The sequence below is a fragment of the Canis lupus genome, chromosome 4 (genome assembly GCF_003254725.2).
Source record: "Canis lupus dingo isolate Sandy chromosome 4, ASM325472v2, whole genome shotgun sequence".
Taxonomy (NCBI): Eukaryota; Metazoa; Chordata; class Mammalia; order Carnivora; family Canidae; genus Canis; species Canis lupus.
Window position 1 is genome coordinate 24417144 of NC_064246.1, and position 23049 is coordinate 24440192.

Below are 23049 nucleotides of genomic sequence, written 5' to 3' on the forward strand. Positions count from 1 at the left end.
CAGTGGATTAAGCACCTGACTTAATTTCACTCCAGGTCATGCCATCATGGTCCTGAGATTGAGACACAGAAGCCCTGTGTCAGGCTCCCCGCTCAGCAGGATGTCTGCTTCAGATTCTGTTTCCTCTCCTTCTGCCTCTCCCCGCACATGCTTGCAAGCACGCACCCTCTCTCTCTCAAATAGATAAATAAATCTTTAAAAAAGAGAAAGAAAGGAAGAAATACAAAGTGCTACCTCTAAAACATTCTTGTTTTAAAAAAAAAAACAAAAACTGAGGGTTGTCTGGCTGGCTCAATTGGAGGAGACCAAGGACACAACTCTTGGTCTTGGGGTAGTGAGTTGGAGCCCCACTCTGGCTGTAGAGATTACTTACGTAAATAAAACTTAAAAAAAACTGAACTTTATTTTAATCAAGCCTCTAACCCTATCAGATTATAGAAAAACAGGGGTAAACTGTTTTAAAAAAGAAAAAACTACTAGAATATAATCGGTAAAATCTAGAATGTGGTTTTGACAAATGACCAAATCTCTTCCATAAATAAATACTAAAGGGAAAAAAGACAGGAATTTTATAGGCTAAAAAAAGCCTTGAGACAAATCAACAAAATGCACTGTGTAGATCTTGTCTGAATCTTAATTTGATAAACCAACTGTGAAAAAACATTTATGGGACAATTGAAAAAATATGAATACTGGCTAGTTACTGTATTATATTTAAAAATATTGTTAAGTTTTTAGATATAATGATATTATAGTTTTGCCTTTTAAAAAAAAAGTCTTTCTTTCCTAGAGATATACTCCAAATTGTATATGGATAAAATAACATAATGTAATCCAGCAGAGGGGTACCTGGCTGGCTCAAGTCAGTGGAGCATGCAACTTGTGATATTGGGGGTCTTAAGTTTGAGCCCCACATTGGGTATAAAGATTACTTAAGGAAAATAAAAAAAAATAAAACATTTATAAATAAATAAAAAAATTGTAAAGTAATCCAGTAGGGAGGGGAAACATGGGAGAAGACTACAGCTAAATCAGAATTGGCCATTATGTTGAAAACTAGTCAAGATAATCACTGTGGAAGCTAGTAAGAAATACTAGCTTACTGGAGGGCTATTGTAACATTTACTCATTACTCTTCAATATAATTGAAATTTTCATAACAAAAAGTTATTTTTAGGATTATGTCTGTTTATATAACTCTTTAGGAACTATAATGTCAAAATTAATCTGGACACAAAACATCATATACTATATGATTCCATTATATCATATGTCCAAAATAGGCAAATCTATAAACAGAAGATAGATTACAGGTTCCCTAGGGATGCAGGAAAGAGGGGTAGGGGGAAATGGGAAGTGACTATTAATGTGTACTGGGTCTCTGGGTGGTGGTGGGGGGAGTACAGAAGGAGAGGGATAGAGAATCCCAAGCAGACTCCATACTGAGCACAGAGCCTCATGGGGCTTGATCTCATGACTCTGAGACTATGACCTGAGCAAATCAAGAGTTGGATGCTTAACCAACTGAGCCACCCAGCTTCCCCATGGGGTGAGGAAAACACTTTACAACTGATTGTGATGATGGATGGAGAACTCTGTGAATATACTAAAAAAAGACTAAATTGTACATATTAATTAGTGAAGTGTGTGATATATAAATTACATATCAATAAAGCTTTTTTTAAAAGTAGTAAGTCAGAGAAAAATACTACATAACCTCATTTGAAACACAGAATGGCAGTTGACAGCAGCTGGAAGTAACAGGATACAAAATCAATGCACAGAAATCAGTGGCATTTCTGTACACTAACAATGAGACTGAAGAAAGAGAAATTAAGGAATTAATCCCATTTACAATTGTACCCAAAATCATAAGATACCTAGGAATAAACCTAACCAAAGAGGTAAAGGATCTATACTCTTAAAACCTACAGAACACTTATGAAAGAAATTGACGAAGACATAAAGAGATGGAAAAACATTCCATGCTCATGGAATGGAAGAATAAATATTGTGAAAATGTCTATGCTACTTAGGGCAATTTATACATTCAGTGCAAACCCTATCAAAATACCATGGACTTTCTTCAGAGAGTTGGAACAAATCATCTTAAGATTTGTATGGAATCAAAAAAAAAAAAAAAAAAGATTTGTATGGAATCAGAAAAGACCCTGAATAGCCAGAGGAATGTTGAAAAAGAAAACCAATGCTGAGGGCGTCACAACGCCTGGTTTCAAGCTGTATTACAAAACTGTGATCATCAAGACAGTGTGGTACTGGCACAAAAACAGATACATAGATCAATGGAACAGAATAAAGAACCCAGAAATGCACCCTCAACTCAATGGTTAACTCCTCTTTGACAAAGCAGGAAAGAATATCCCCTGGAAAAAGAACAGTCTCTTCAATAAAATGGTGTTAAGAAAATTGGACAGCCACATGCAGAAGAATGAAACTGGACCAATCTCTGACACCATACACAAAGATAAACTCAAAATGGTTGAAGATCTAAATGTGAGACAAGAATCCATCAAAATAGTACAGGAGAACACAGGCAATACCTATTTATTTATTTGTTTGTTTGTTTGTTTATGATTTATTTATTTATTTATTCAGAGAGAGCAAGAGAGAGGCAGAGACACAGGCAGAGGGAGAAGCAGGCTTCATGCAGGAAGCCCGATGTGGGACTCGATCCTGGGTCTCCAGGATCACACCCCGGGTTGCACGCAGTGCTAAACCGCTGCGCCACCGGGACTGCCCGCAACACCCTTTTTAAACTTGGGCACAGTGACTTCTTGCTAGACACATCTATAAAGGCATAGGCAACAAAAGCAAAATTGAACTACTGGAACTTCAAGATAAAAAGCTTCTGTACAGCAAAGGAAATGATCAACAAAACTAAAAGACAACCTACAGAATGGGAGAAGATATTTGCAAACAACATATCAGATAAAGGGCTAGTATCCAAGATCTGTAAAGAACTTACCAAACTCAAAACCCAAGAAACAAATAATCCAGTCATGAAATGGGTAGAGGACATGAACAGATATTTCTCCAAAGAAGACATACACATGGCCAACAAGCACTTGAAAAAATGCTCCGCATCACTTGCCATCAGGGAAATACACATCAAAACCACAATGAGATGCCACCTCACACCAGTGAAAAGGGCTAAAATGAAGAAGACAGGAAACAACAAATGTTGGAGAGGATGTGGAGAAAGGGGAACCCTCTTGCAGTATCAGTGGGAATGCAAACTGGTATGGCCACTCTGGAAAACAGCCACTATGGAGGTTCCTCAAGAGTTTAAAAATAGAGTTACTCTATGACCCAGCAATTGTACTACTGAGTATTTTCCTCAAAGATACTGATGTAGTGAAATGCCAGGACATCTGCAACCCAACGTCTATAGCAGCAATGTCCACAATAGCCAAACTGTGGAAGAAACCATGATGTTCTTTGACAGATGAATGGATAAAGAAGATATGGTGTGTGTGTGTGTGTGTGTGTGTGTGTGTGTGTGTAAATATAAATATATTTTAAAAAAACAAAACAAAACAAAAATATATATATATATAATGGAATATTACACAGCCATCAGAATACCTACCATTTGCTTCAACATGAATAGAACTCGAGGATATTATGTTGAGTGAAGTAAGTCAATCAGAGAAGGACAATCATTATATGGCTTCACTCATAGGTGGAATATAAGAAATAGCAAAAGGGATTATAAGGGAAAGGAGAGAAACTGAGTGGGGGGAAAATTAGAGAGGGAGACAAACCATGAGAGACTCCTAACTCTGGGAAACAAAGGGTTGTGGAAGGGGAGGTGGGTGGGGGAGTTGGGGTAACTGGGTGACGGGCACTGAGGAGGGCACTTGATAGGATGAGCACTGTGTGTTATGCTGTATGTTGGCAAATTAAATTTAAATTTAAAAAAAGACAGCAGCTGGAGGCTGGGGGAAATGGGGAGATGCTGGTCAAGGGATATACTCTTCCAGTTATAAGATGAATAAATTCTGGGGATCTAATGTACAGGATCATGACTGTAGGTAACAATATTGTATTATTTACCCGAAAGCTGCTAAGAGAGATTTTAAATGTTCTTACCAAAAAACTACAATTTATACATGGTGATGGTTGTGTTAACTAACCTCATTGGGGTAATCATCTCACAATATCTATGTGTCAAACCTTCACACTGTACATCTTAACCTTACACAATGTTATTGTCAATTATATCAATAAAGCTGGGGGGACAAGGTAACTTGGTACTTAAACAAGGGTGTATAAGGGGATCCCTGGGTGGCTCAGCAGTTTAGCACCGCCTTCGGCCCAGGGCGTGATCCTGGAGACCCGGGATCGAGTCCCGCATCAGGCTCCCTGCATGGAGCCTGCTTCTTCCTCTGCCTGTGTCTCTGCCTCTCTCTCTGTCTCTCATGAATAAATAAATAAAACCTTTAAAAAAAAAAAAAAAAAGGCTGTACAATAAGCTAAAGAACCCCCCTTAAGATGTGTTCTATCGCATATAGACCCTAATTGGCATCTCCCTTCATTACCTACTTCCTGAATGATTCCACATGATTACTTCTTTATGTCAAAATAAAGGCTAGTTTGGTTTGACAAGGATTTTGAGGACTCTACCAGATGCATTATTTAAATTAGTTTTCATTCACTATTAGGCAAAAAAAGTATGTTTGGTAGGTACTCTTTTCAAATTGTTTTCAGAAGTTTAAGCTTCCTGAAGGCTAATTTACCAGTACATATCAAGAAATTTTTAAAAATATATAACCTTCAACTAGTTATCATCCTTCTAAAAGTTTATTCTGAAGAGCTCATCAGAATCATGGCCAAACACTAATATATAAAGACATTCATCATCTATTTATCTAAAAATTGGAAGTATAAAAAGTAGAGTAAAATGGTTGAATATACTACAGTACATTGATATGTAGCATATTGCCAGTCCTTAAAACTAGTTTTTTTCAAAGAAAAAATGCTCAAGGATGTAATGTAAGAATATCATGAGAATAAATTGTATATATTGTAAAGATTTGCTTTTTATAAAAACAAAACAAAATGCATTAAAAAACAAAGTCAGAAGTAAACTCATGAAATTATGAGTGGAATTATCAATGATTTTTGTTACTTTATTTATTTTTAAAAGTATCTACAATGAAAAATGTTCCTATTTTGGGTAATATGAGAGTTTTTTTGTTTGGGCTTTTTTTTTGGTAATATAATGTTTGACATTCAGTTAGTTTAATTTCAATTGCAATATATTCTTTTATATGTATTTATTATTATCTTCAAATAGTTAACATTTGTATATACTTTCTCCCTTATACAGGAAGCTAATTGGTAATTGCCAGATTTTCCTCATCCTTTAGAATCTTCCCATACTGCCCTGTCCTGTGTACCTAAGGAGCACTTAATAAACATTATTGCAAAGTCTACACTGTGATGCATATCCTAAAAAACATCTTCATATCAAATCTTATATTTATGGGATTACCGCCCCCCCCCCCACCACCACCACCACCAAGAGCTTCTAGGATAGCTTCTAGGTACTCAATAAATACTTGCATGGTTGCATTTTAAACATCAGTTGGCAGCATGCAAGGAAACTGTACTGTTATGAAAACTGTCATACCGAGCTAAAGATAAAATTAATTCTGAGTTCAATTTCACAGAATCATATATATCATTTTAAGAGTTGGAAGGCATCTTTTAAAAAAATCATTGAACCCATTCTCTAATTTTACAGGTAAAATCTTGGCCATGGAATATAGAGTGACTTATCTAAATTTATACTGATAGTTCATGATGGAAACAATAGTTTCATCATTAGTTCAATGAAGGACAATAGTTCAGGCTTTTGAGTTCTTAACTACATCAGTCAAAGTTATAAATATTCTTCATGTCTTCAATTTCCAAACTAAGTCTGTGGAGTGCATTTAAGGTGTAGACTTCATTCCTCACACAATATAATCTAAAGGATAGTCAGAGAACAGGTACCCTATAGGCATACAACCTTGAAAATCCTACACCTGGTAGTTCCTGAAGGGATTAGGGAAGATCTTGATATTTCTGGTTCTGTATGATCTGGAAATGCCACATTTGGAGATATGGCTTAATGTGGGAATTCTGTGCAATGTGCAAGCTGGATCTGGAAGCTGGATTTTGGGTTAGTTCAGCTCCTAAGCCATGGAAAGATGACTTTGCTTCTCAGCCTCCCCGAGTCCCTCTCAAAGACCAATGAACCACTCCTTAGCACTGCATTCATTGATCTGTTTAGGAAAAGGGAACTGGACCATGAGTGATTAGTTCTGTCCCCATTCTCTACTCTAGCCAGAAAAAAAGTTTAGCTCTTGTCCTAAAGTCTTTATGAATAAAGTCAGAAGATCTGCTACAACTTCCTAAGCTGGGGAAGTTAGTTGGACAGAACACCACCCCTCTTCTGATCTTATCTTTTCACTTTCAGTTTTTATATGTCCCCCACTTCCCCTGCCCATGGTTGCATTCTTACCTGTTTGGTTTAATGAGTGCCAGGCCACATCTTGCTGCCCCCATCCAGAACAGCCAGCTTGAGAAGTCTGAAGATTGGCTTGGTAGAGAGACTCCAATTCTGAAGTCTCCTGCTCTGTGTCTTGGTTCCAATGTGGATGCAAAAGGATGTGGTTTTTTTCTGGATAGGCTGCACAGGTATGGGAATCATGGGGAGAGGACTTCATTCCTGGCCCAGGGACCCCATGTTTGAGTTGAGAATCACAGAGCCTTGTGACATTCACCCAGGAGTCCAAAGGCAAGGAAGTCCCCAAGTCAACACTGCTGCCAAGCTCCTTAGGCCTAGCATCTCTCACTTGAGATGGTTTTCCTTGGTTCATGCTTGGCTCTGCCAACCTAGGCTGTCTTCCCCTAGAAGTTTCACTTTTAGGCAGCCCAGAGTTCATGGCCATAGAAGGATAACCAGCAGGCTCTTCCCAGGAAGGTAGTCTGTCCCTACCATCCAAAGAGGGTTGTTGTTTTGCCCAAGGCCAATGGCCTTTCCCTTGACCCTGAGGGAAGGGAGGCTTAGAGTCAGAAAGGGAAGAGTTCTTCCTTAGACTATTTGTCAAACTTCTATCCTGGGAACCTGTGCCATCCCTTGTGGAGGTGCCTTGCATCCTCTGGAACTGCTCTGCTAGGGAGCGGACAAGCCCCTTTGTGCTGGGAAAGTCTGGCCTATAGGGATCCTCACTGCCTCCATTCACTTTTGAAGTCAACAAAGTTTTGAGGCTTTTGGCTTGGAGGCATTGGTTAGTTTTCTGCACAGTATCAGGAGAGTGAAGCGTAGGTGAGGAAGCAGCAGGCATTATGGGGTGGCAGGCCCTGTACAGAGGAAGGCTGGGCTGAGCTGATGAACTTGAAGGACTACAGTCTAGGCTGTGTGCATCTCCTCTTTCAGAGGTATCTGTTCCAATTGAGTGTGACCAGGGCATCATCTGGGATGAAACAGCAGGATCCCTCTTTTCTTGGAATAACTGTTCTTGATCAATGCCTCTTCCAATGCCTCTTCCTTCTTGTGGGGGGAACCTGGTACAGCTGTTGTTGTCACCCCTGTAGCCTTGCAGCTTACCCTCTGGTATATCCAATGGTTCCCAATCATAATGAGCATTCTTCTCAGTCCTCCCTGGTAAGGCCTGCCTGTGGAGTGCAGGAGGGTCAATGCTGTTCTCCTCAACTGAAGTTGGAAGGTTCAAGGCAGACCTACTAGAGGAATTGTGCTGTGGGACAGACAGGGCAGATGATTCTGGGAATAGTGATGAGTGTGACTCATGGCAGGAAGCAGGTGAGTGGATGAAAGAACTGGCCCCAAACTCTGTATTCGTGCAGGGTTCCAGTTGAGCCTCCTGGCTTAATAATACTTGGAGCGGGATAGGCTGTTCACTGAAATTAATGGAGAGAGCCAGTCATAAGCTGCCTTAAATGACAAGATCACTTACAAAAAGACCTGTTCATTTGATTCCCATTTCTAGCCATCCACAAAGGGAATGGTAAAAATAAATAGAAAGACAAGCACAAGTAGAGTCAACAATTCAGAAGTTCACGAGAGAAGGCAGATTCATGTCAGCTCATACCCAAGCAATAGGTAATATTAATCCTCTTTACTAAAAGCTCTCACCAAAGCTACATACAATAAAATTAAGTCTTTGTCAATTTTCTTTACTGCCTCTGAAGTCCCATTCCAATCATATCCTTCTTGCAAAATAAAAAACAAAAACTGCTAATCCCACATGCAGATGACATGAAGGTGAGCAAAGCCTAGAAATCACTCCTACCTGGCGTCCTGAGAGGCAAATGAGCCAAAATAACCAAAAGGCACATTGACAAATACAGGGTGATTTGAGTTCATGGGATTACACAGAATTCAAACACTTCAAGTATGCTTTCATAATCTGGATTTGGTTGTATTATTCACTGAGATATTTTCCCAAAGTTATGCACTGTGACTCTTGAGATTTGGGAGTAAAAATAGGAATTAACTGCATTTACTAGGTTTCTTACTGTTTTTTTTATTTCTGACCTGAAAAGCACTTAAAACCCTCAATTACTCACATACATCAAGTGGCTTAAGTTTTCTGGAAATAGTTTAGCTGCCTAAATTGCTTATATTTAAAACATATCTCTGATCAGATTCTCAGATCAGCATTCAACTACTAGAGTATACTGTAGGAAAAAGAAGAAAAAGGAAGGTCCTACTATTAACATTAAATTTGAATGATAATATACCATCAACTTTTATGGGTATAGCCACCCGGTCACCCTTACAACATTATGAAGAATATGTCATTATACTTTTTTTTTTTAAGATTTTATTTATTTAGGGGCACCTGGGTGGCTCAGCGGTTGAGAGTCTGCCTTTGGCTAAGGTCGGGATCCCAGCATCCTGGGAGAGGGAGTCCCACATCGGTCTCATGTGAGGAGCCTGCTTTTCCCGTTTCTGCCTCTTTTTATTTATCCATGAGAGACACAGAGAGAAAGAGGCAGAGACATAGGCAGAGAGAGAAGCAGGCTCCCTCCAGGGAGCCTGATGCAGGTCTCAATCCCAGGACCCCAGGGATCACGAGCTGAGGCAAAGGCAGATGCTCAACCACTGAGCCACCCAGGTGCACTATGTCATTATACTTATGGAGGATACCTAATGGAGATAAACAGACCTGGATCTGAAATCCACACCTCTACCACTTACTAGCTGAGTAATCCTGGGTACCTTATAGATTTTATACTCCCTGAGCTTGAGTTTCCTTATTTATAAAATATTGCTAAATAATAGTTCCTATCTCCTAAGGTTATTGTGAGAATTAAAGTGTTTACTTTAGTCCCTAGACAATAAATGGGGGTGCCTGGGTGGCTCAGTCAGTTGAGCATCCAACTCTTGGTTTCAGCTTAGGTCATGATCTCATGGTTGTAGGATCCAGCCCTATGCTGTACTACACATTCAGTGTTGGACTTTGCTTAAGATTCTCTCTTTCCCTTTCCCTCTACCCTCCCCCTGCTCTTGCTTGCTCTCTAAAAACAAATTAATAAAATCTTTTTTAAAAAATGTTCAATAAATGTTAGCTGTTTTTATAATATTTATATTCTGAGAACTATAAGGTTTATCAACAGCCAAAATTATTCTTTAACTTAAATCTATGTATTCTAAGCAAGAACTAAATTCAAGAGCTAAAGTATAAAAACTATACCAGTGGCCCTGGGGACTTTTTCCTAGTGCTGCCCATAACAAAACAAAACAAAACAAAGGGAATCTTTGTGTTTCTTTTCTATGGTTCAATCAGAGCAAGGACTGCTTTCTCCATTTCCATGAGGGACAGGAAGCACTGAAATCCCCAAAACAAATCACATGGTTTCTATTGCAATATAGATCATATTGCCATGTCTGAGGACATAATATGTACAAATTTAATAATCATGATATTACACAAGTCCAGGGACAAACTCACCCACAGGAAATATGGACAAATGATCTATTTATTATGCCATATTTTCTGTATCTTTCTAGGAACTATTAAGAGAAGGACCAGCAATGAGATGAGCTTTCCGCCATATGTCTGACCTGAGAAGAAAATCTTTTCAGAGGACTCTTCTCTGTTCCCTGTAGTCACCAAGACAAGGAGAGCTCTGACCCATGGTCACTTCCTCCCCTGGTGTCCATAAACTACAGTGGATCCCAGGCACTACCTTGTTGGCTGAGGGAGGGCCGCCCCCTGTGAGGGGAGGCAGGCTGAGGGCTGCGACGGCTGTGGCGATGATTGCTGCTGCTGCATGCGTTCCTGTAGGCTCCGAGCTTTTCGAATACTGATTTGCAACTTCTTATCGACTAGGGCTCTGCTGTGCGTGCTAGAGCTGGCACCATGCAGGGCAAGTCTTAGTTTAGCTAAAATGCAAAAGAAAATATAGCAGAAACAGAACACAAAATACAAACAAAAATAAAAATAAAATTGAACCAAAAATGAGCAAAGATATGCAGTAAAACTCAAAATATGCAGCAGGAATGCAAGGCATGGACCATGCACATACTGTCCAGGGTATAGAACTGGCTCTGGCTCTAAGGAACATTCATGGAAGCCATGGAGGCCAAACAGGTTAATTCAAATTTAAAAAAAAAAAAAAAAGCTAAACTAAAATGAGTCAGAAGAGAAACTGGTGCTTCTATCTTAGAGACTGCCACTCTCGTCCTTTGCATCTGACCTGTCATCTGGTCTCCACACTTTGCTCCCAACTTCCCCTTCCCAACAGCCAACAGCAGAAATAAGATCCAAATCTGTATCTGTCTTTATAGAACACAGCTCCTTGTGGGTCACATTTGAAAACTAGATATAAATTCTAAGCCTTAGTCCTTCACTGTGGCCTTACAGTGCAGCATACCAGGAAAGCAGAAGAGAAACATGAATCAAATATGCAGTGCAAAGTCACAGGCCTGGGAAGTCACAGTCAATATATTCATTTCTTCTTGCCATAAGCTCTACCTAGCTAATCAGTGACTAGGAAAGAGCAGACTAACCTCAAATCCGAGGTCTAACTTTATCTTGGGATAAGAAGGTAGGCATGGCTGGACAGTTCATCTGTGGACTCTGGCTGAGCTTATTCCAGTAAATATCCATAGGCCACAGTGACAGCACATGGTGCCCTTAGAAATGTGAAGGGCAAAGATAGCTAAAGAGCTTCAGTTTAGGAGAGTGACAGTAAGGAGACATAAAGCTGTTTTCATCCCATCTGAGTGATGTCTCTAATGATACCTATCATGAAGTTAGTCAAAATTGCCATAGCTGTAGCAGTTAGAGTTACTTACAGATAGCTTCGTTACAGAGAGCCAAAGCTGCAGCACAGTCTCCCTTCTGTTCCAGATGCAGGGACTCTTCAAACACTGAATCTGCCTCTTGCAAGGACCTCTCAAAGCCGTCACTCCTCCCTGAAAGGGCCAGTACTTTTCATTTTCATTAAAATTGGTTCCAACTTTTTCTACGTAGTGATGTTTCCCTTCGGTGCACATAGTTCCTTGCTGTTGAGCCTTTGATCTACCATTATTCTAACTCTCCACTGCTATGAACAATTCTCTGAAACATGTAGGACATCCGTTTTTGCCTTAGCCAAGACATTGCCAAGACCATGAAAGAGGAGTATATCATCCACCACCACATATTCCAAGAGCTTTTAAGGGATCCCTCAAGAAAAGAACAAGGTATTGTCTACAGCAGAAGGTGGATTCTTATGCCTGGAACTGATCTGTTTTTCCACAGTGCAACAAAATACATCTTGCCAATCAGTGTCAGAATGTCACAGACCTCCACAGAGACCTCTACTGCTTTGTTAAGGCAAAAGTGGCTTCACGACTCTGTGGAAAGCCATCTGTAAAATTTCTTTTCTACATCAATTCACAGTCCTCTCTGTGCCACCCTCAACTGGAAAATTAGTACACCTCTTGGGCATAGGTACTCTACAGTTCCTAACCTCAATATATCTACCAGGGCAGTTGAATAGCCCTTATTGGTTTGCAAGCACACATTTTTTTGTCAGTAGTGCTAAGTATTTTCTTTCATCATATCCTTAACCACCAAACCTACTGCAAAAGTCACTTTCCCACACAGTTAGCATGAAATACTCCTTCCTCCTCTGAAAGCAAATGCATACCAAAGCAGGCACAAAAGAGTTCAAATATCATGCCAGATGAAAATGCAAGAAAGTACCATTAAGGGCAATTTTTGTAAAAGAACACTCAAGTTTATGTACCTTGTTGGCTTTTACGCACTCATAACCATAAACTGGTAGTAAGCTGTATTGTAAATTCACCCATGATTGGGATTAATGGTAAATTTTCATAAGCTCACAAGAAAAAATACCGAAATGTCAGAGTCATTTTTCCCATAAGGTCCCCAGCCTCCACTTACCTCCAGCTGGACATTTTAAGAAAGACTCTTCTGCACACCTAACATTCACTTCCTAATTCACTGTGGCTTTGGAGACCAATGAGAAGGCTAAGGAAATAGAAGTTGGGAGAATGCCTGAGTGGCTCAGTGGTTGAGCATCTGCCTTTGGCTCAGGTTGTGATTTCAGAGTCCTGGGATCAAGTCCCACATCGGACTCCCTGCGAGGAGCCTGTTTCTCCCTCTGCCTAGTTTCTGCCTCTCTCTCTCTCTCTCTCTGTATGTCTCTCATGAATAAATAAAGAAATCTTAAAAAAAAAAAGAAAAAGAAGAAATAGAAGTTGGTTCTGAAGAACCTGGCATTCAGTCCCATCAAGAAATATGATACCCCACCATCTAGGCCTAAAATTTTCTCACAATATTTGACATCAACTAAATCTATATAATCTTCATAATCAGAGTTGGTAGTGAGAGCCATTAAAACAAAAAAAAAAAGTTCTCTATGGATATATAGGCAGACTATAGTTGATCAATCACTATAGTAGATTTTAATTCTAAACTTCTAGAACCTTAGCCTTCCATTCCTTGCTCTTCCTAGAGATTGTGAATCAAAGTGTATCGAGAATTGGCAATGAAATATGGCCAGAAAGATTCTCTCTCAACTTTCATCTACTGCCCAACATAAGAGAGGAAGGAAAAAAGGTAAGGAAAGGAGATGACAAGTCTCCTCCTTCAGAAACAATATAAACCTGAGACTCAAATGTGGCATGTCTTCTTCCTCAAAAGGGAGAGAAGACTATCCAAATGTAGGGACAATTAAGGAATTAGAAATTTAAAATTTAGAAATAAATACAATGCCTTAGGAAATATAAAGCAACAATTGCCTCAAATCAAAAGACAGTAGGATTAGAGGAGAAAAATAGTCCTCAAATAGGCCCCAAATTAAGCTTCTTCAAATTAAGTGTTGACAAAAAGTGGGAAGTGGTCAACAAGAAAGCAACCACCCAAAAGAGCAGTGACTCCTATTCTTTGCACTGTTTTAGCATAATTTGTTCCATCTGGGGATTCTGGATAATAAGAACAATAAGTTCATTTTATAGAAAGAAAAACAGAGATGTAAGTTTCAGGAGTCTATTTAAGGTATATACTTCAGTCTTTTTCAACTCCTATATTGGGGGCACGTGGGTGGCTCAGTGGTTGAGCATCTCCCTTTGGTTTAGGTCATGGTACCGGAGTCCTGGGATTGAATCTCGCATCTGGCTCCCCGAGGGGAGCCTGCTTCTCCCTCTGCCTATGTCTCTGCCTCTGTCTCTCATGAATAAATAAATAAAATCTTTAAAAAATAAAACCTCCTATTTTGAAAACTCATCTCTTCTAGTACAAAAAAACATCCTAAAGCAAGTGAAGGAAAAAAGTAACTAGTGTAGGGCATTTGGGGAAGCCTTGTTAAGTCAATGAAAATCATATAAGATTGGGAAATGATTCATCAGAGGATCAAAAGGCAATCAAGCTTTGTGTTCTTAGAACTTATTTAGTAGACCTGTTTCCCTGAAACTCCAGGTGGGCAATTTCAAGGATAGAATTTCCCTCATCAGTCTGGCTCAACTCAACTCCCCTATTCTGCTGTTTCTGAATTGTGACTAGTTTTATTTATACCTTCTACAGATACTCATGGGAAATATTTTTCCATGAACCATATACTATCTCTAAACTATACACTTTCAATAGATGAGCCCAAAATCAGTGTCTGTCTTCCAATCAATAGGCTTGTCACCTCCTACTTTCACTAGTTTTCACTAAAATGAGTGAATTATGATAAAATACAATTTAAGTGAACAGAAGACAGGAATTTACAGGCCTGAATATGTTTTTTCCCTCTCTCTCTGTCCCCATCATAACAATTACCCTGATTCTGCAGTTCATCCAAGTCCATGAAGCGACTGGGATGAGGATTAAACCCTTTAGCTGCCTCTAATTCCTTCTCCCGTTTCCTTCGAAGTTCCTGTTCCTGGGCCCTCCTGGCCACTTCCTCTTGCAGTTCATCCAGTTCACTTTTGGAAGATATCTCCCCACCTGAATACAAACAAGGGAGAAGAAAAATTGTCACATTTCTACAACTACAGCTAAGCACCTGCTGCATTTATGGCCACTGCACTGCCTTTCCTTTGGAACTCTTGATTCAATTTGGAGTTCATGCTTTGGATAGTGCCTTCCACGTCAGATTCAGGGTGAGATCTGGGCTATAAACTATAATAACAATGATGATAATGATGACAAAGGTAAAATATTTATTGAGTGATTTTTTACAACAATAACAATGTGAAAACTAACATTTGTTGAGCACTTACTATGTGATGGGCACAGTTTTAAGCACTTTTATCTATATTATTTCATTTAATTCTCATGACAACCTCTGAAGTAGATACTACTATTGCCCATATTTTAGGAATGAAGAAACGGATTCACAAAGAGAATAAATAAATAAATAAATTTGCCCAAGGTGACAAAGATGGTAAGTGGTAGAGCTGAACTAAAGTCAAATATAGGTTAAATTCATGATCCATGATCTTAACCATTAGACAGCATTCTTAGTTACATGTTGCCACTAACTCATTGGGAAGCTTCAAGCAAGTCAATTTCTCAGCCTTAACTTCCAACATCTCTTTAAAGAGATGTGTCAACTCTCCAGTAAAAAAAGAGTTTGTAGAGGCGCCTGGGTGGCTCACTTGGTTAAGAGTCAGACTCTTGATTTTGGCTCATATCATGACCTCATGTTCAAGAGACTGAGCACCCTGTCAGACTCTGAACTCAGCATGGAGTCTACTTAAGATTCTCTCTCCCTCTCCCTCTCCCTTCCCCATGATCCCCTCTCTCTAAAGATAATAAATCTTAAAAGAGTTTGTAGGGATCGCTGGGTGGCGCAGCGGTTTGGCGCCTGCCTTTGGCCCAGGGCGCGATCCTGGAGACCCGGGATCGAATCCCACGTCAGGCTCCCGGTGCATGGAGCCTGCTTCTCCCTCTGCCTATGTCTCTGCCTCTCTCTCTCTCTGTGTGTGTGTGACTATCATAAATTTAAAAAAAAAAAAAAAAGGTTTGTAAAAATTCAATTTTATAAATGTTCATAGATGGAACCAAACAGATCTAAAAGGGTGTCTAAATTAAGTGAAAAATCAAGTGACAGAATAATATATATAGTATAAATTCATTTTATTAAAAAAAATGGTGGTAATAAGCTTATCTATATATTTGTATAGGCATAGAAAAAAATGTAAAAAAATATATACCCTGATGATAATACTGGTTCCTTCAATCTGAAGACGGAAAGGGCAGGTTACTAAATTATTGGACTTATTTTTACTCCTGTAATTTTTTAAAAGAATGATGAGGGATCCCTGGGTGGCGCAGCGGTTTGGTGCCTGCCTTTGGCCCAGGGCGCGATTCTGGAGACCCGGGATCGAATCCCACATCGGGCTCCCGGTGCATGGAGCCTGCTTCTCCCTCTGCCTGTGTCTCTGCCTCTCTCTCTCTCTCTGTGACTATCATAAATACATAAAAATTAAAAAAAAAATTTTAAAGAATGATGAAAATTATTAGATAAATTTTTTGCTCTCTGCCAGACTAAAATGATAGGATCAAGGGGCCCCTGGATGGTATACTTGGGTAAGCATCAGACCCTTGGTTTCAGCTCGGGTCATGATCTCAGGGTCGTGAGATCGAGCTCTGAGCTCAGTGTAAAGTCTGCTTAAGCCCTCTCCCTCTATCCCTCTCCCCCTACCCCTCCTGCTGCCTGCACTCTCTGTAAAAAACAGCAACAACAACAAAAAACAGGGGAGCGAGTATGAGGACACAAGGCACACTCATGAAGGGAAAGAAAACAAGGATACTGGACAGGCTAATATAGAGGCAGGAATAAGGATAGGTTTGACTTACTTATTCCTCAGTTTTGCCCATAGCCTTCATGTCTCCTTTTGTCATCTTAATTCACAGAACTAAACAATAAGAAATCCACTCCCATGAGGCTTCCTCTATACCATGGGGAAAAAACCCAGAACTTACTCTTCTTAGTAATGCAGGTGCTACTGACACTGTTCACCCTATTTCTGTTCCTTCTTGTTCCCACAAGGGCTATCCCTAAGTTGGAAAGAATAATCAGGCAAGCCATGATAAAGAGCAAAAGCTAGATAAATCCAAAGATGGAATGGCTCAAATGCCTCCATACTTACATACTGATGGAAAACGTTAAGTACAACTGTCCTCCAACTTCAAATGTGCTCATGTAAGGCTATTTTCCAAATAGAACTGGCAGTCAAATCCAGTACTCCCAATCCAGTGTCTTTCTGCTTACCTGAGAGGGGGAGATTCTTTGTCCAGCTACTCCTGGATGCTGTGGAGTCTGCCTCCAGGATACTACTGCTGTGAGACTTTGGGATGTGACGCCAGGAAGGTGCCAACCCAGCTGATTTCTTAGCACTTGGATCCCTTCAAAAGATAAACCAGAGTGTAGTGAAAATATTGGAAGGGTGATAACTTACAACATTCCTAGGACTAAAGTCCCTAAAAAATACAATAAAACATCAAACTAATATACAATTAAAGAATCTGTTAAATTACTTCTGAAAGTGGTTCCCCCATCTTATCTCACTTCATTCACATTTTGTGCATCTAGCAGTGTCTGACACAAAACTTATAATGAATTAATAAATATAAGCTCTCATATGTATTGCCTTCCTATTTCTTATACCTTTGTAGCCATCTTCTCATGTGTAAAACTCAACAGGGTCCTGTGTCCAGAGGATAAGCAGTGGGAAAAATATGAGGATGTGATTATCACCCTTGTGGAAGATAAAATCACTCTGTAAAGCAGCAACTCTGTTAAGGAACTTGCCTCTGTGGCAATTCAGTAGAAACAATGTATGAAGATCTGAAATTTATAAAGCAAACTGGGCCCTATGAACAGGGTACAATAAGCACTATTGAACTGTCAGTGTTATCTTAAATTATAAATATCATTGGCTTATAAAACACAGAAACCCTGTGACCCTTAAAAAAATGAGTATAGGGGATCCCTGGGTGGCTCAGCGGTTTAGCGCCTGCCTTTGGCCCAGGGCGTGATCCTGGAGTCCCAGGATCAAGTCCCGAATCGGCTCCCAGCATGGAGCCTGCTTCTCCCTCCTCCTGTGTCTCTGCCTCTCTCTCTCTCTATGTCTATCATGAATAAATAAATAAATAAATCTTAAAAAAAAAAAGAATCGCTGAGTGAAGTAAGTCAATCGGAGAAGGACAAACATTATATGTTCTCATTCATTTGGGGAATATAAATAATAGTGAAAGGGAATATAAGGGAAGGGAGAAGAAATGTGTGGGAAATATCAGAAAGGGAGACAGAACGTAAAGACTGCTAACTCTGGGAAATGAACTAGGGGTGGTAGAAGGGGAGGAGGGCGGGGGGTGGGAGTGAATGGGTGACGGGCACTGGGGGTTATTCTGTATGTTGGTAAGTTGAACACCAATAAAAAATAAATTAAAAAAAAAGAATCTATCCTAAATGAAAAAATAAACAACTATTCTGTTTTCTGATTATAGAACTATAGGTTTTGATTCACTAATTTTTCCATCACATTATTTACTAAATAATTATTTTACATATAATAAGTTCTCTCCTTTCTCAAATGTCTTTGCTCCTTCTTCCAGCAGAGGGTGCTGTTGCCATAGAAAGTTGACAGAGCATCCCCCTTGCTTATTGTGGCATTATTTTCAACAGCCAAGAAATGGAAGCAACCTAAGTGCCCATTAAGAGATGAACAGATAAAGAAGATGAGGTATATATAAACAATGGAATATTACTAAGCCATAAAAAGGGAATGAAATTTTGCCATTTATGACAACATGGGTGGACTCAGAGGTAATTGTTATGCTAAGTGAAATAAGTCACAGAGAAAGACAAATACTATATAGGATTTCACTTTTATGTGGAATCAAAACAAATGAGCAAACAAAAAACAGAAAGAGAATCACAAATACAGAAACAAACTGGTGGTTGCCAGGGGAAAAAAGGTTGGGGGAAGGGTGAAATAACTGAGGGAGATTAAGAGGTACAAATTTCCAGTTATAAAATAAATACATCACAGGCATGAAAAGTACAGCACAGAGAATACAATCAATGATATTGTAATAATATTCCATGGTGACAGATGGTAATGGCATTTATTGTGGTGAGCATAGTATATAATATACAGATTGTTCAACCACTATATTATACATCTAAAACTAATATAACATGGTATATCAACTTTATTTCCATTTTTTTAAAAAGTTGATAAAGCAAAATATTTTGCTCACAAAATGGTAATAAAGTCCATTACTCCACCTATCTGAGTTGAAAAACCTCCTGGTGACTCACATTGCTGCAAGGGACAATGCCACTATTCAAAGGCCAAACAATACCTGCAGACACTGGAGCTCTCAGGCAGGGCTGTATCCAGGCTGACAGGGCTGTTGCTGTTCCTCTCACTGCTCTCATAGCCAGATTCCATTCGCTGTATTAGGCGAGGGTGCTGTTCTAAAAGGTGAGAGCCTGGCCGTGCTGGGCCCCAGGGCTTGCACTGGGGGCTTGGTCCACTAGCTTTAATGTTGTAAGCAGGTGGCTTGTTTAGTTCATCTGGTGTAAATTCTTTAGCTATCCCGATCAAAGGACAAGTAGGGAAAAGGAGGTGGATTTAGCATCTGCCTCAAATTAAGACAACCAACCCTTCCCTCCAGCTAGCTACTCATTCACTGAACTCCTATCTCCAAAAGGTTCAACATCAGCATAAAAATGGACCTTGCTGAGTCTACCAGAAAAATCCAGGTTTTTTAAATACATGAGTCAACTTTATTCAAAAACCCAATTCTTCCCTAATTATCTCCTCACCTGAATCTTCAGAAAAGGGGCTAAGCTGGGTATAGCCACAGTGCTTCCTTTTGTCCTTACTAAAGATACTGTCAATATTCAGAGACTCTCGTTTGGGTCTCCACGTTGGACGATACTTGCTAGAAGAACTGGATTTTGACTCACTGCTGGTACTCTCTACTTCCCAATCACGAGAGTGTAAAGACAGGTTCCTAGGAGGCTTTTTGTCAGTCTGGTCTCCTCCCTTCCCTACACAGGGAGATCCTAGGTTGGTCTGAGAAGCCAGGGATGGTCTGTTGTGAATCATATTGCTGACTGTCTCTTTGAAATCCCTTAGTCTATTGGTGCTGCTGGATGGTTTAGAGGCATTCCTAGGAGCCTGCTTCTCTTTCAGTGTTTCTCCTAAAAACACAAAGAATTAAACAAATATAAATGCTTAAAATGGATACCCAGACCCCAAAGTGTGAAAGCAAGGACAGCACTTTGATCAGGAAGGAAAAGTCAGTCTGTGGTATGACACAAGTTCACCAGAGTGAATGAAGAAAGACAAACAGTGCAGAGTGGCTTGCCTTCACTGTGGTACCCTGAGGTCTGTGGCTCATCACCTCTCCTCCTAATGCGGCCAGAGCTCCTCTTGCGTTCTATCAGTGACCCTTTCTTGGATGTGAGTTTCTGATTACATTCACTATCAGTCAGGTGTCCTGAAAGAACAAAGAATGGGGGTAAGCTAGTATCTGGGACTGACCTCCATACTCTTAAGAATCTAATCTCCCTTTGGGATTCATAGCAATGCCACTAATTTAGTATACCCATGAATCAGAAGCTATAGGGGCCAAGGTCATCTGATTTAAGTATAACAGGAAGCTCTCAATAGATAAATGTAGAGAAGCTCAAGTATTTCATGGAGGCTTCCAAATTTACAATGTCTCCTGAACAATTACCAGTCCTGATCCTGCTTATAATCTTTCCAGGTGACCCAGAAGGACACATTACTTGGTAATTTTTTAAAGGTGACAGTTTTAAAGATTGCATAAAAATGTCACGTATCAACATATTTTCACTCTCGTAAATAAAAGACAGAGCTTTCCTTTTATTTAGCAACACATACCAAGTAAAGCCTAATTTTTATTACATCTGGTATTATCCCAGGTGCCCCAGCTTTTGCTCTGATTGTGGGCACCTTTAATTTTCATTTCTAAACCGTCCTTAAATGTGAATCATTTTTTAAAAGATTGATTTATTGATTTGACAGAGAGAAAGCAAGAGAACACAAGCAGGGGGACTGGCACAGGGAGAGGAAGCAGACTCCCTGCTGAGCAGGGACCCTGACTCGGACCCTGGGATCATACATAACCTGAGCTGAAGGCAGATGCTTAACAAAATGAGCCACCCAGGCACCCTAAATGTGAATCATTTAAAAGGACACTTGAACTTTGAATAATCCTCAGTCCCGTCCCCAAAGAGTGCTGTACTGAACTTGGCTTCACCCAATCGCTGGGAAGCCCAGGAGGTATAGGCTCTTTTATATAACGTGTTCTGCTTCATGCCCCCATGATGGAAATGTATGATTTGATAAAAGCAAAGGTCAGATTCTAAAGAATATAATCATCTAAACTGCTGGAAGCCAATGGTGAATTAAACAAGAAAACAGGTTTAGAGAAAACCCTTTAGGTTCTCAAAGGTACCAAGAGCTAATTTGTTTTCATATTTTAGTATATGAAAATTTTTGTACATATTCAGGTATCAGCAGTATAGTGAGATGGCTACCTATTTTCAATAAATTACCAATGTAATATTTTATTGCTTTTATCTGGTCCTTTGTTACCTTGGGTCCAAAAGAAATATTTAAGAAAGGAGGAAGTCACTTGGAGCAACTAAATCTGCAAATGTACCAATGGGAGCATGCTCCCTGGCCCCCAGCCATTCACAAACTATTAACATAAACCTGACTCTCCTAGAAAATAAGCCTTGTTTATCCTGTTATTTGGCTTCTTTTTTTATTCAGTTTCATAAATACAGTCTTAAAAAATATCATACTTTGCAGCAGACATCTATGCAACAGTTATCAAAATAAATCAAACATGAATCTGACCAAACCTCTAGATCCAACTGCCAATTTACAAGAAACACAGAATAGAGAAACATGCTACTATAATACTATCAGCAAACTTTAGAATGTGGGGAATCTATAGGACAAAAACTACCTAGTTGTTCAACAATCAGCTTCAAGGAAAAAATAGAGGAGAAACCTATAGTTTAAAAGAAATATAAAAGACTTATCAATCCGTCCCAATGCGTAGACCTCACTTGAATTTGGAATCAAGCACACAAAACCATTAAAAAATTGTGACACTTATAAGATATTTGTGTATTTCAATAATTATTGGTTATGCATGGTTTTTAGGAACTATTAATATTTTTAAGCATGATAATGATTTTTTTTAAGATTTATTTATTTATTCATGATATATATATATATATAGAGAGAGAGAGAGGCAGAGACACAGGAGGAGGGAGAGAAGCAGGCTCCAGGCCGGGAGCCCGACGCAGAACTCGATCCCGGGACTCCAGGATTGTACCCTGGGCCAAAGGCAGGTGCCAAACCGCTGAGCCACCCAGAGATCCCCTAATAATGATGTTTAAAAGTGATTTCCTAAAAAAAATAAAATAAAATAAAATAAAATAAAATAAAATAAAATAAAAATTAAATGAAATTAAATTAAAATAAAAGTGATTTCCTGCTTTAGAGGTACATACAAAAAATACTTATGGAAAAGGTGAAATAATAACTGGAATTCAATTCAAAATAATCCAGGAGTGGGGTAAGTAGGTAGAAGTACAGATAAAACTAGACTGGCCATAAGTTATAATTACTGATACTAGGCAAGGAATCCATGGAGGGGCAGTATTTACTATTCTGTATACTTTCGAAAATGTTTAAATTTCCCTTTTTTATTTTTAATATAAAAATACTAATTCAAAGGAATACATGGACCCGGATGTTTATAGCAGCATCCTGTATAATAGCCAAATTATGGAAACAGCATAACTGACGAATGGATAAAGAAGATATGGTATATCACGTGTGTGTGTATGATTGTGTGTATATATAATACACATGTACATACGTGTATATATGATGTGTATATACACACACATTTATGATATGTGATATATGATTGTGATTATGATAAATACATACACACAATCATTTATACATATACATACACACATACACACACCATATCTTCTTTACCTGCTGGATATTATGGAATATTACTAAGTCATAAAAAAGAATAAATCTGGTCCTTTGCAATGACATGGATGGTACTAAAGAATATTATGCCAAATGAAATAAATCAGTCAGAGAAAGACAAACACCATATGATTTCACTCACATGAGGAATTTAAAAAACAAAACAAATGAGTAAAGGGGGAAAAAAGAGAGACAAACCAAGAAACAGTCTTAACTGAAGAGAGCAAACTGATGGTTACCAGAGAGGAGGTGGGAGGGGGGTGGATGTGGGAAATAGTGATCTCTTTAATGTGGATTAAGGAGTGCACTTGTGATGGGCACAGGGTATTGTATGACAAGCGCTGAATCACTATACTATACACCTGAAGCTCATATTATACTGTACATTAACAGCTGGAATTTAAATAGAAACTTAAAAAAAAAAAAAGCCAAGCAAAGAGTATGAACCACCAATCTAAAGCCATGAGCTCACTAATTCCCAAGTCTCTAAGAGT

At 39.1% G+C, this 23049-nt stretch overlaps 1 protein-coding gene across 25 annotated transcripts in view; it reads right to left on the minus strand.

Annotated features, from left to right (window-relative positions):
- Nucleotides 1–23049, minus strand: part of USP54 (ubiquitin specific peptidase 54) — a 122603-nt gene that overhangs the window by 9122 nt on the left and 90432 nt on the right. For 14 of the 25 annotated variants that reach the window (XR_004815074.2, XM_025434742.3, XM_049108791.1 and 11 more), the window contains 8 exons: nucleotides 19869–20000; nucleotides 19321–19701; nucleotides 18855–19086; nucleotides 16756–16889; nucleotides 14316–14483; nucleotides 11339–11473; nucleotides 10228–10423; nucleotides 6533–7932 (listed from right to left, as the gene is read on the minus strand). Coding sequence is in view for 24 of the 25 variants with exons in the window: in XM_025434742.3 (XP_025290527.1) it covers nucleotides 6533–7932; nucleotides 10228–10423; nucleotides 11339–11473; nucleotides 14316–14483; nucleotides 16756–16889; nucleotides 18855–19086; nucleotides 19321–19701; nucleotides 19869–20000 (2778 nt within the window). In the remaining variant the exon portion in view is untranslated. Of the gene's footprint in view, nucleotides 1–6532; nucleotides 7933–10227; nucleotides 10424–11338; nucleotides 11474–14315; nucleotides 14484–16755; nucleotides 16890–18854; nucleotides 19087–19320; nucleotides 19702–19868; nucleotides 20001–23049 lie in introns of those variants that run through there. The other 11 variants (XM_035715247.2, XM_035715245.2, XM_035715244.2 and 8 more) reach the window with 6 other exon arrangements.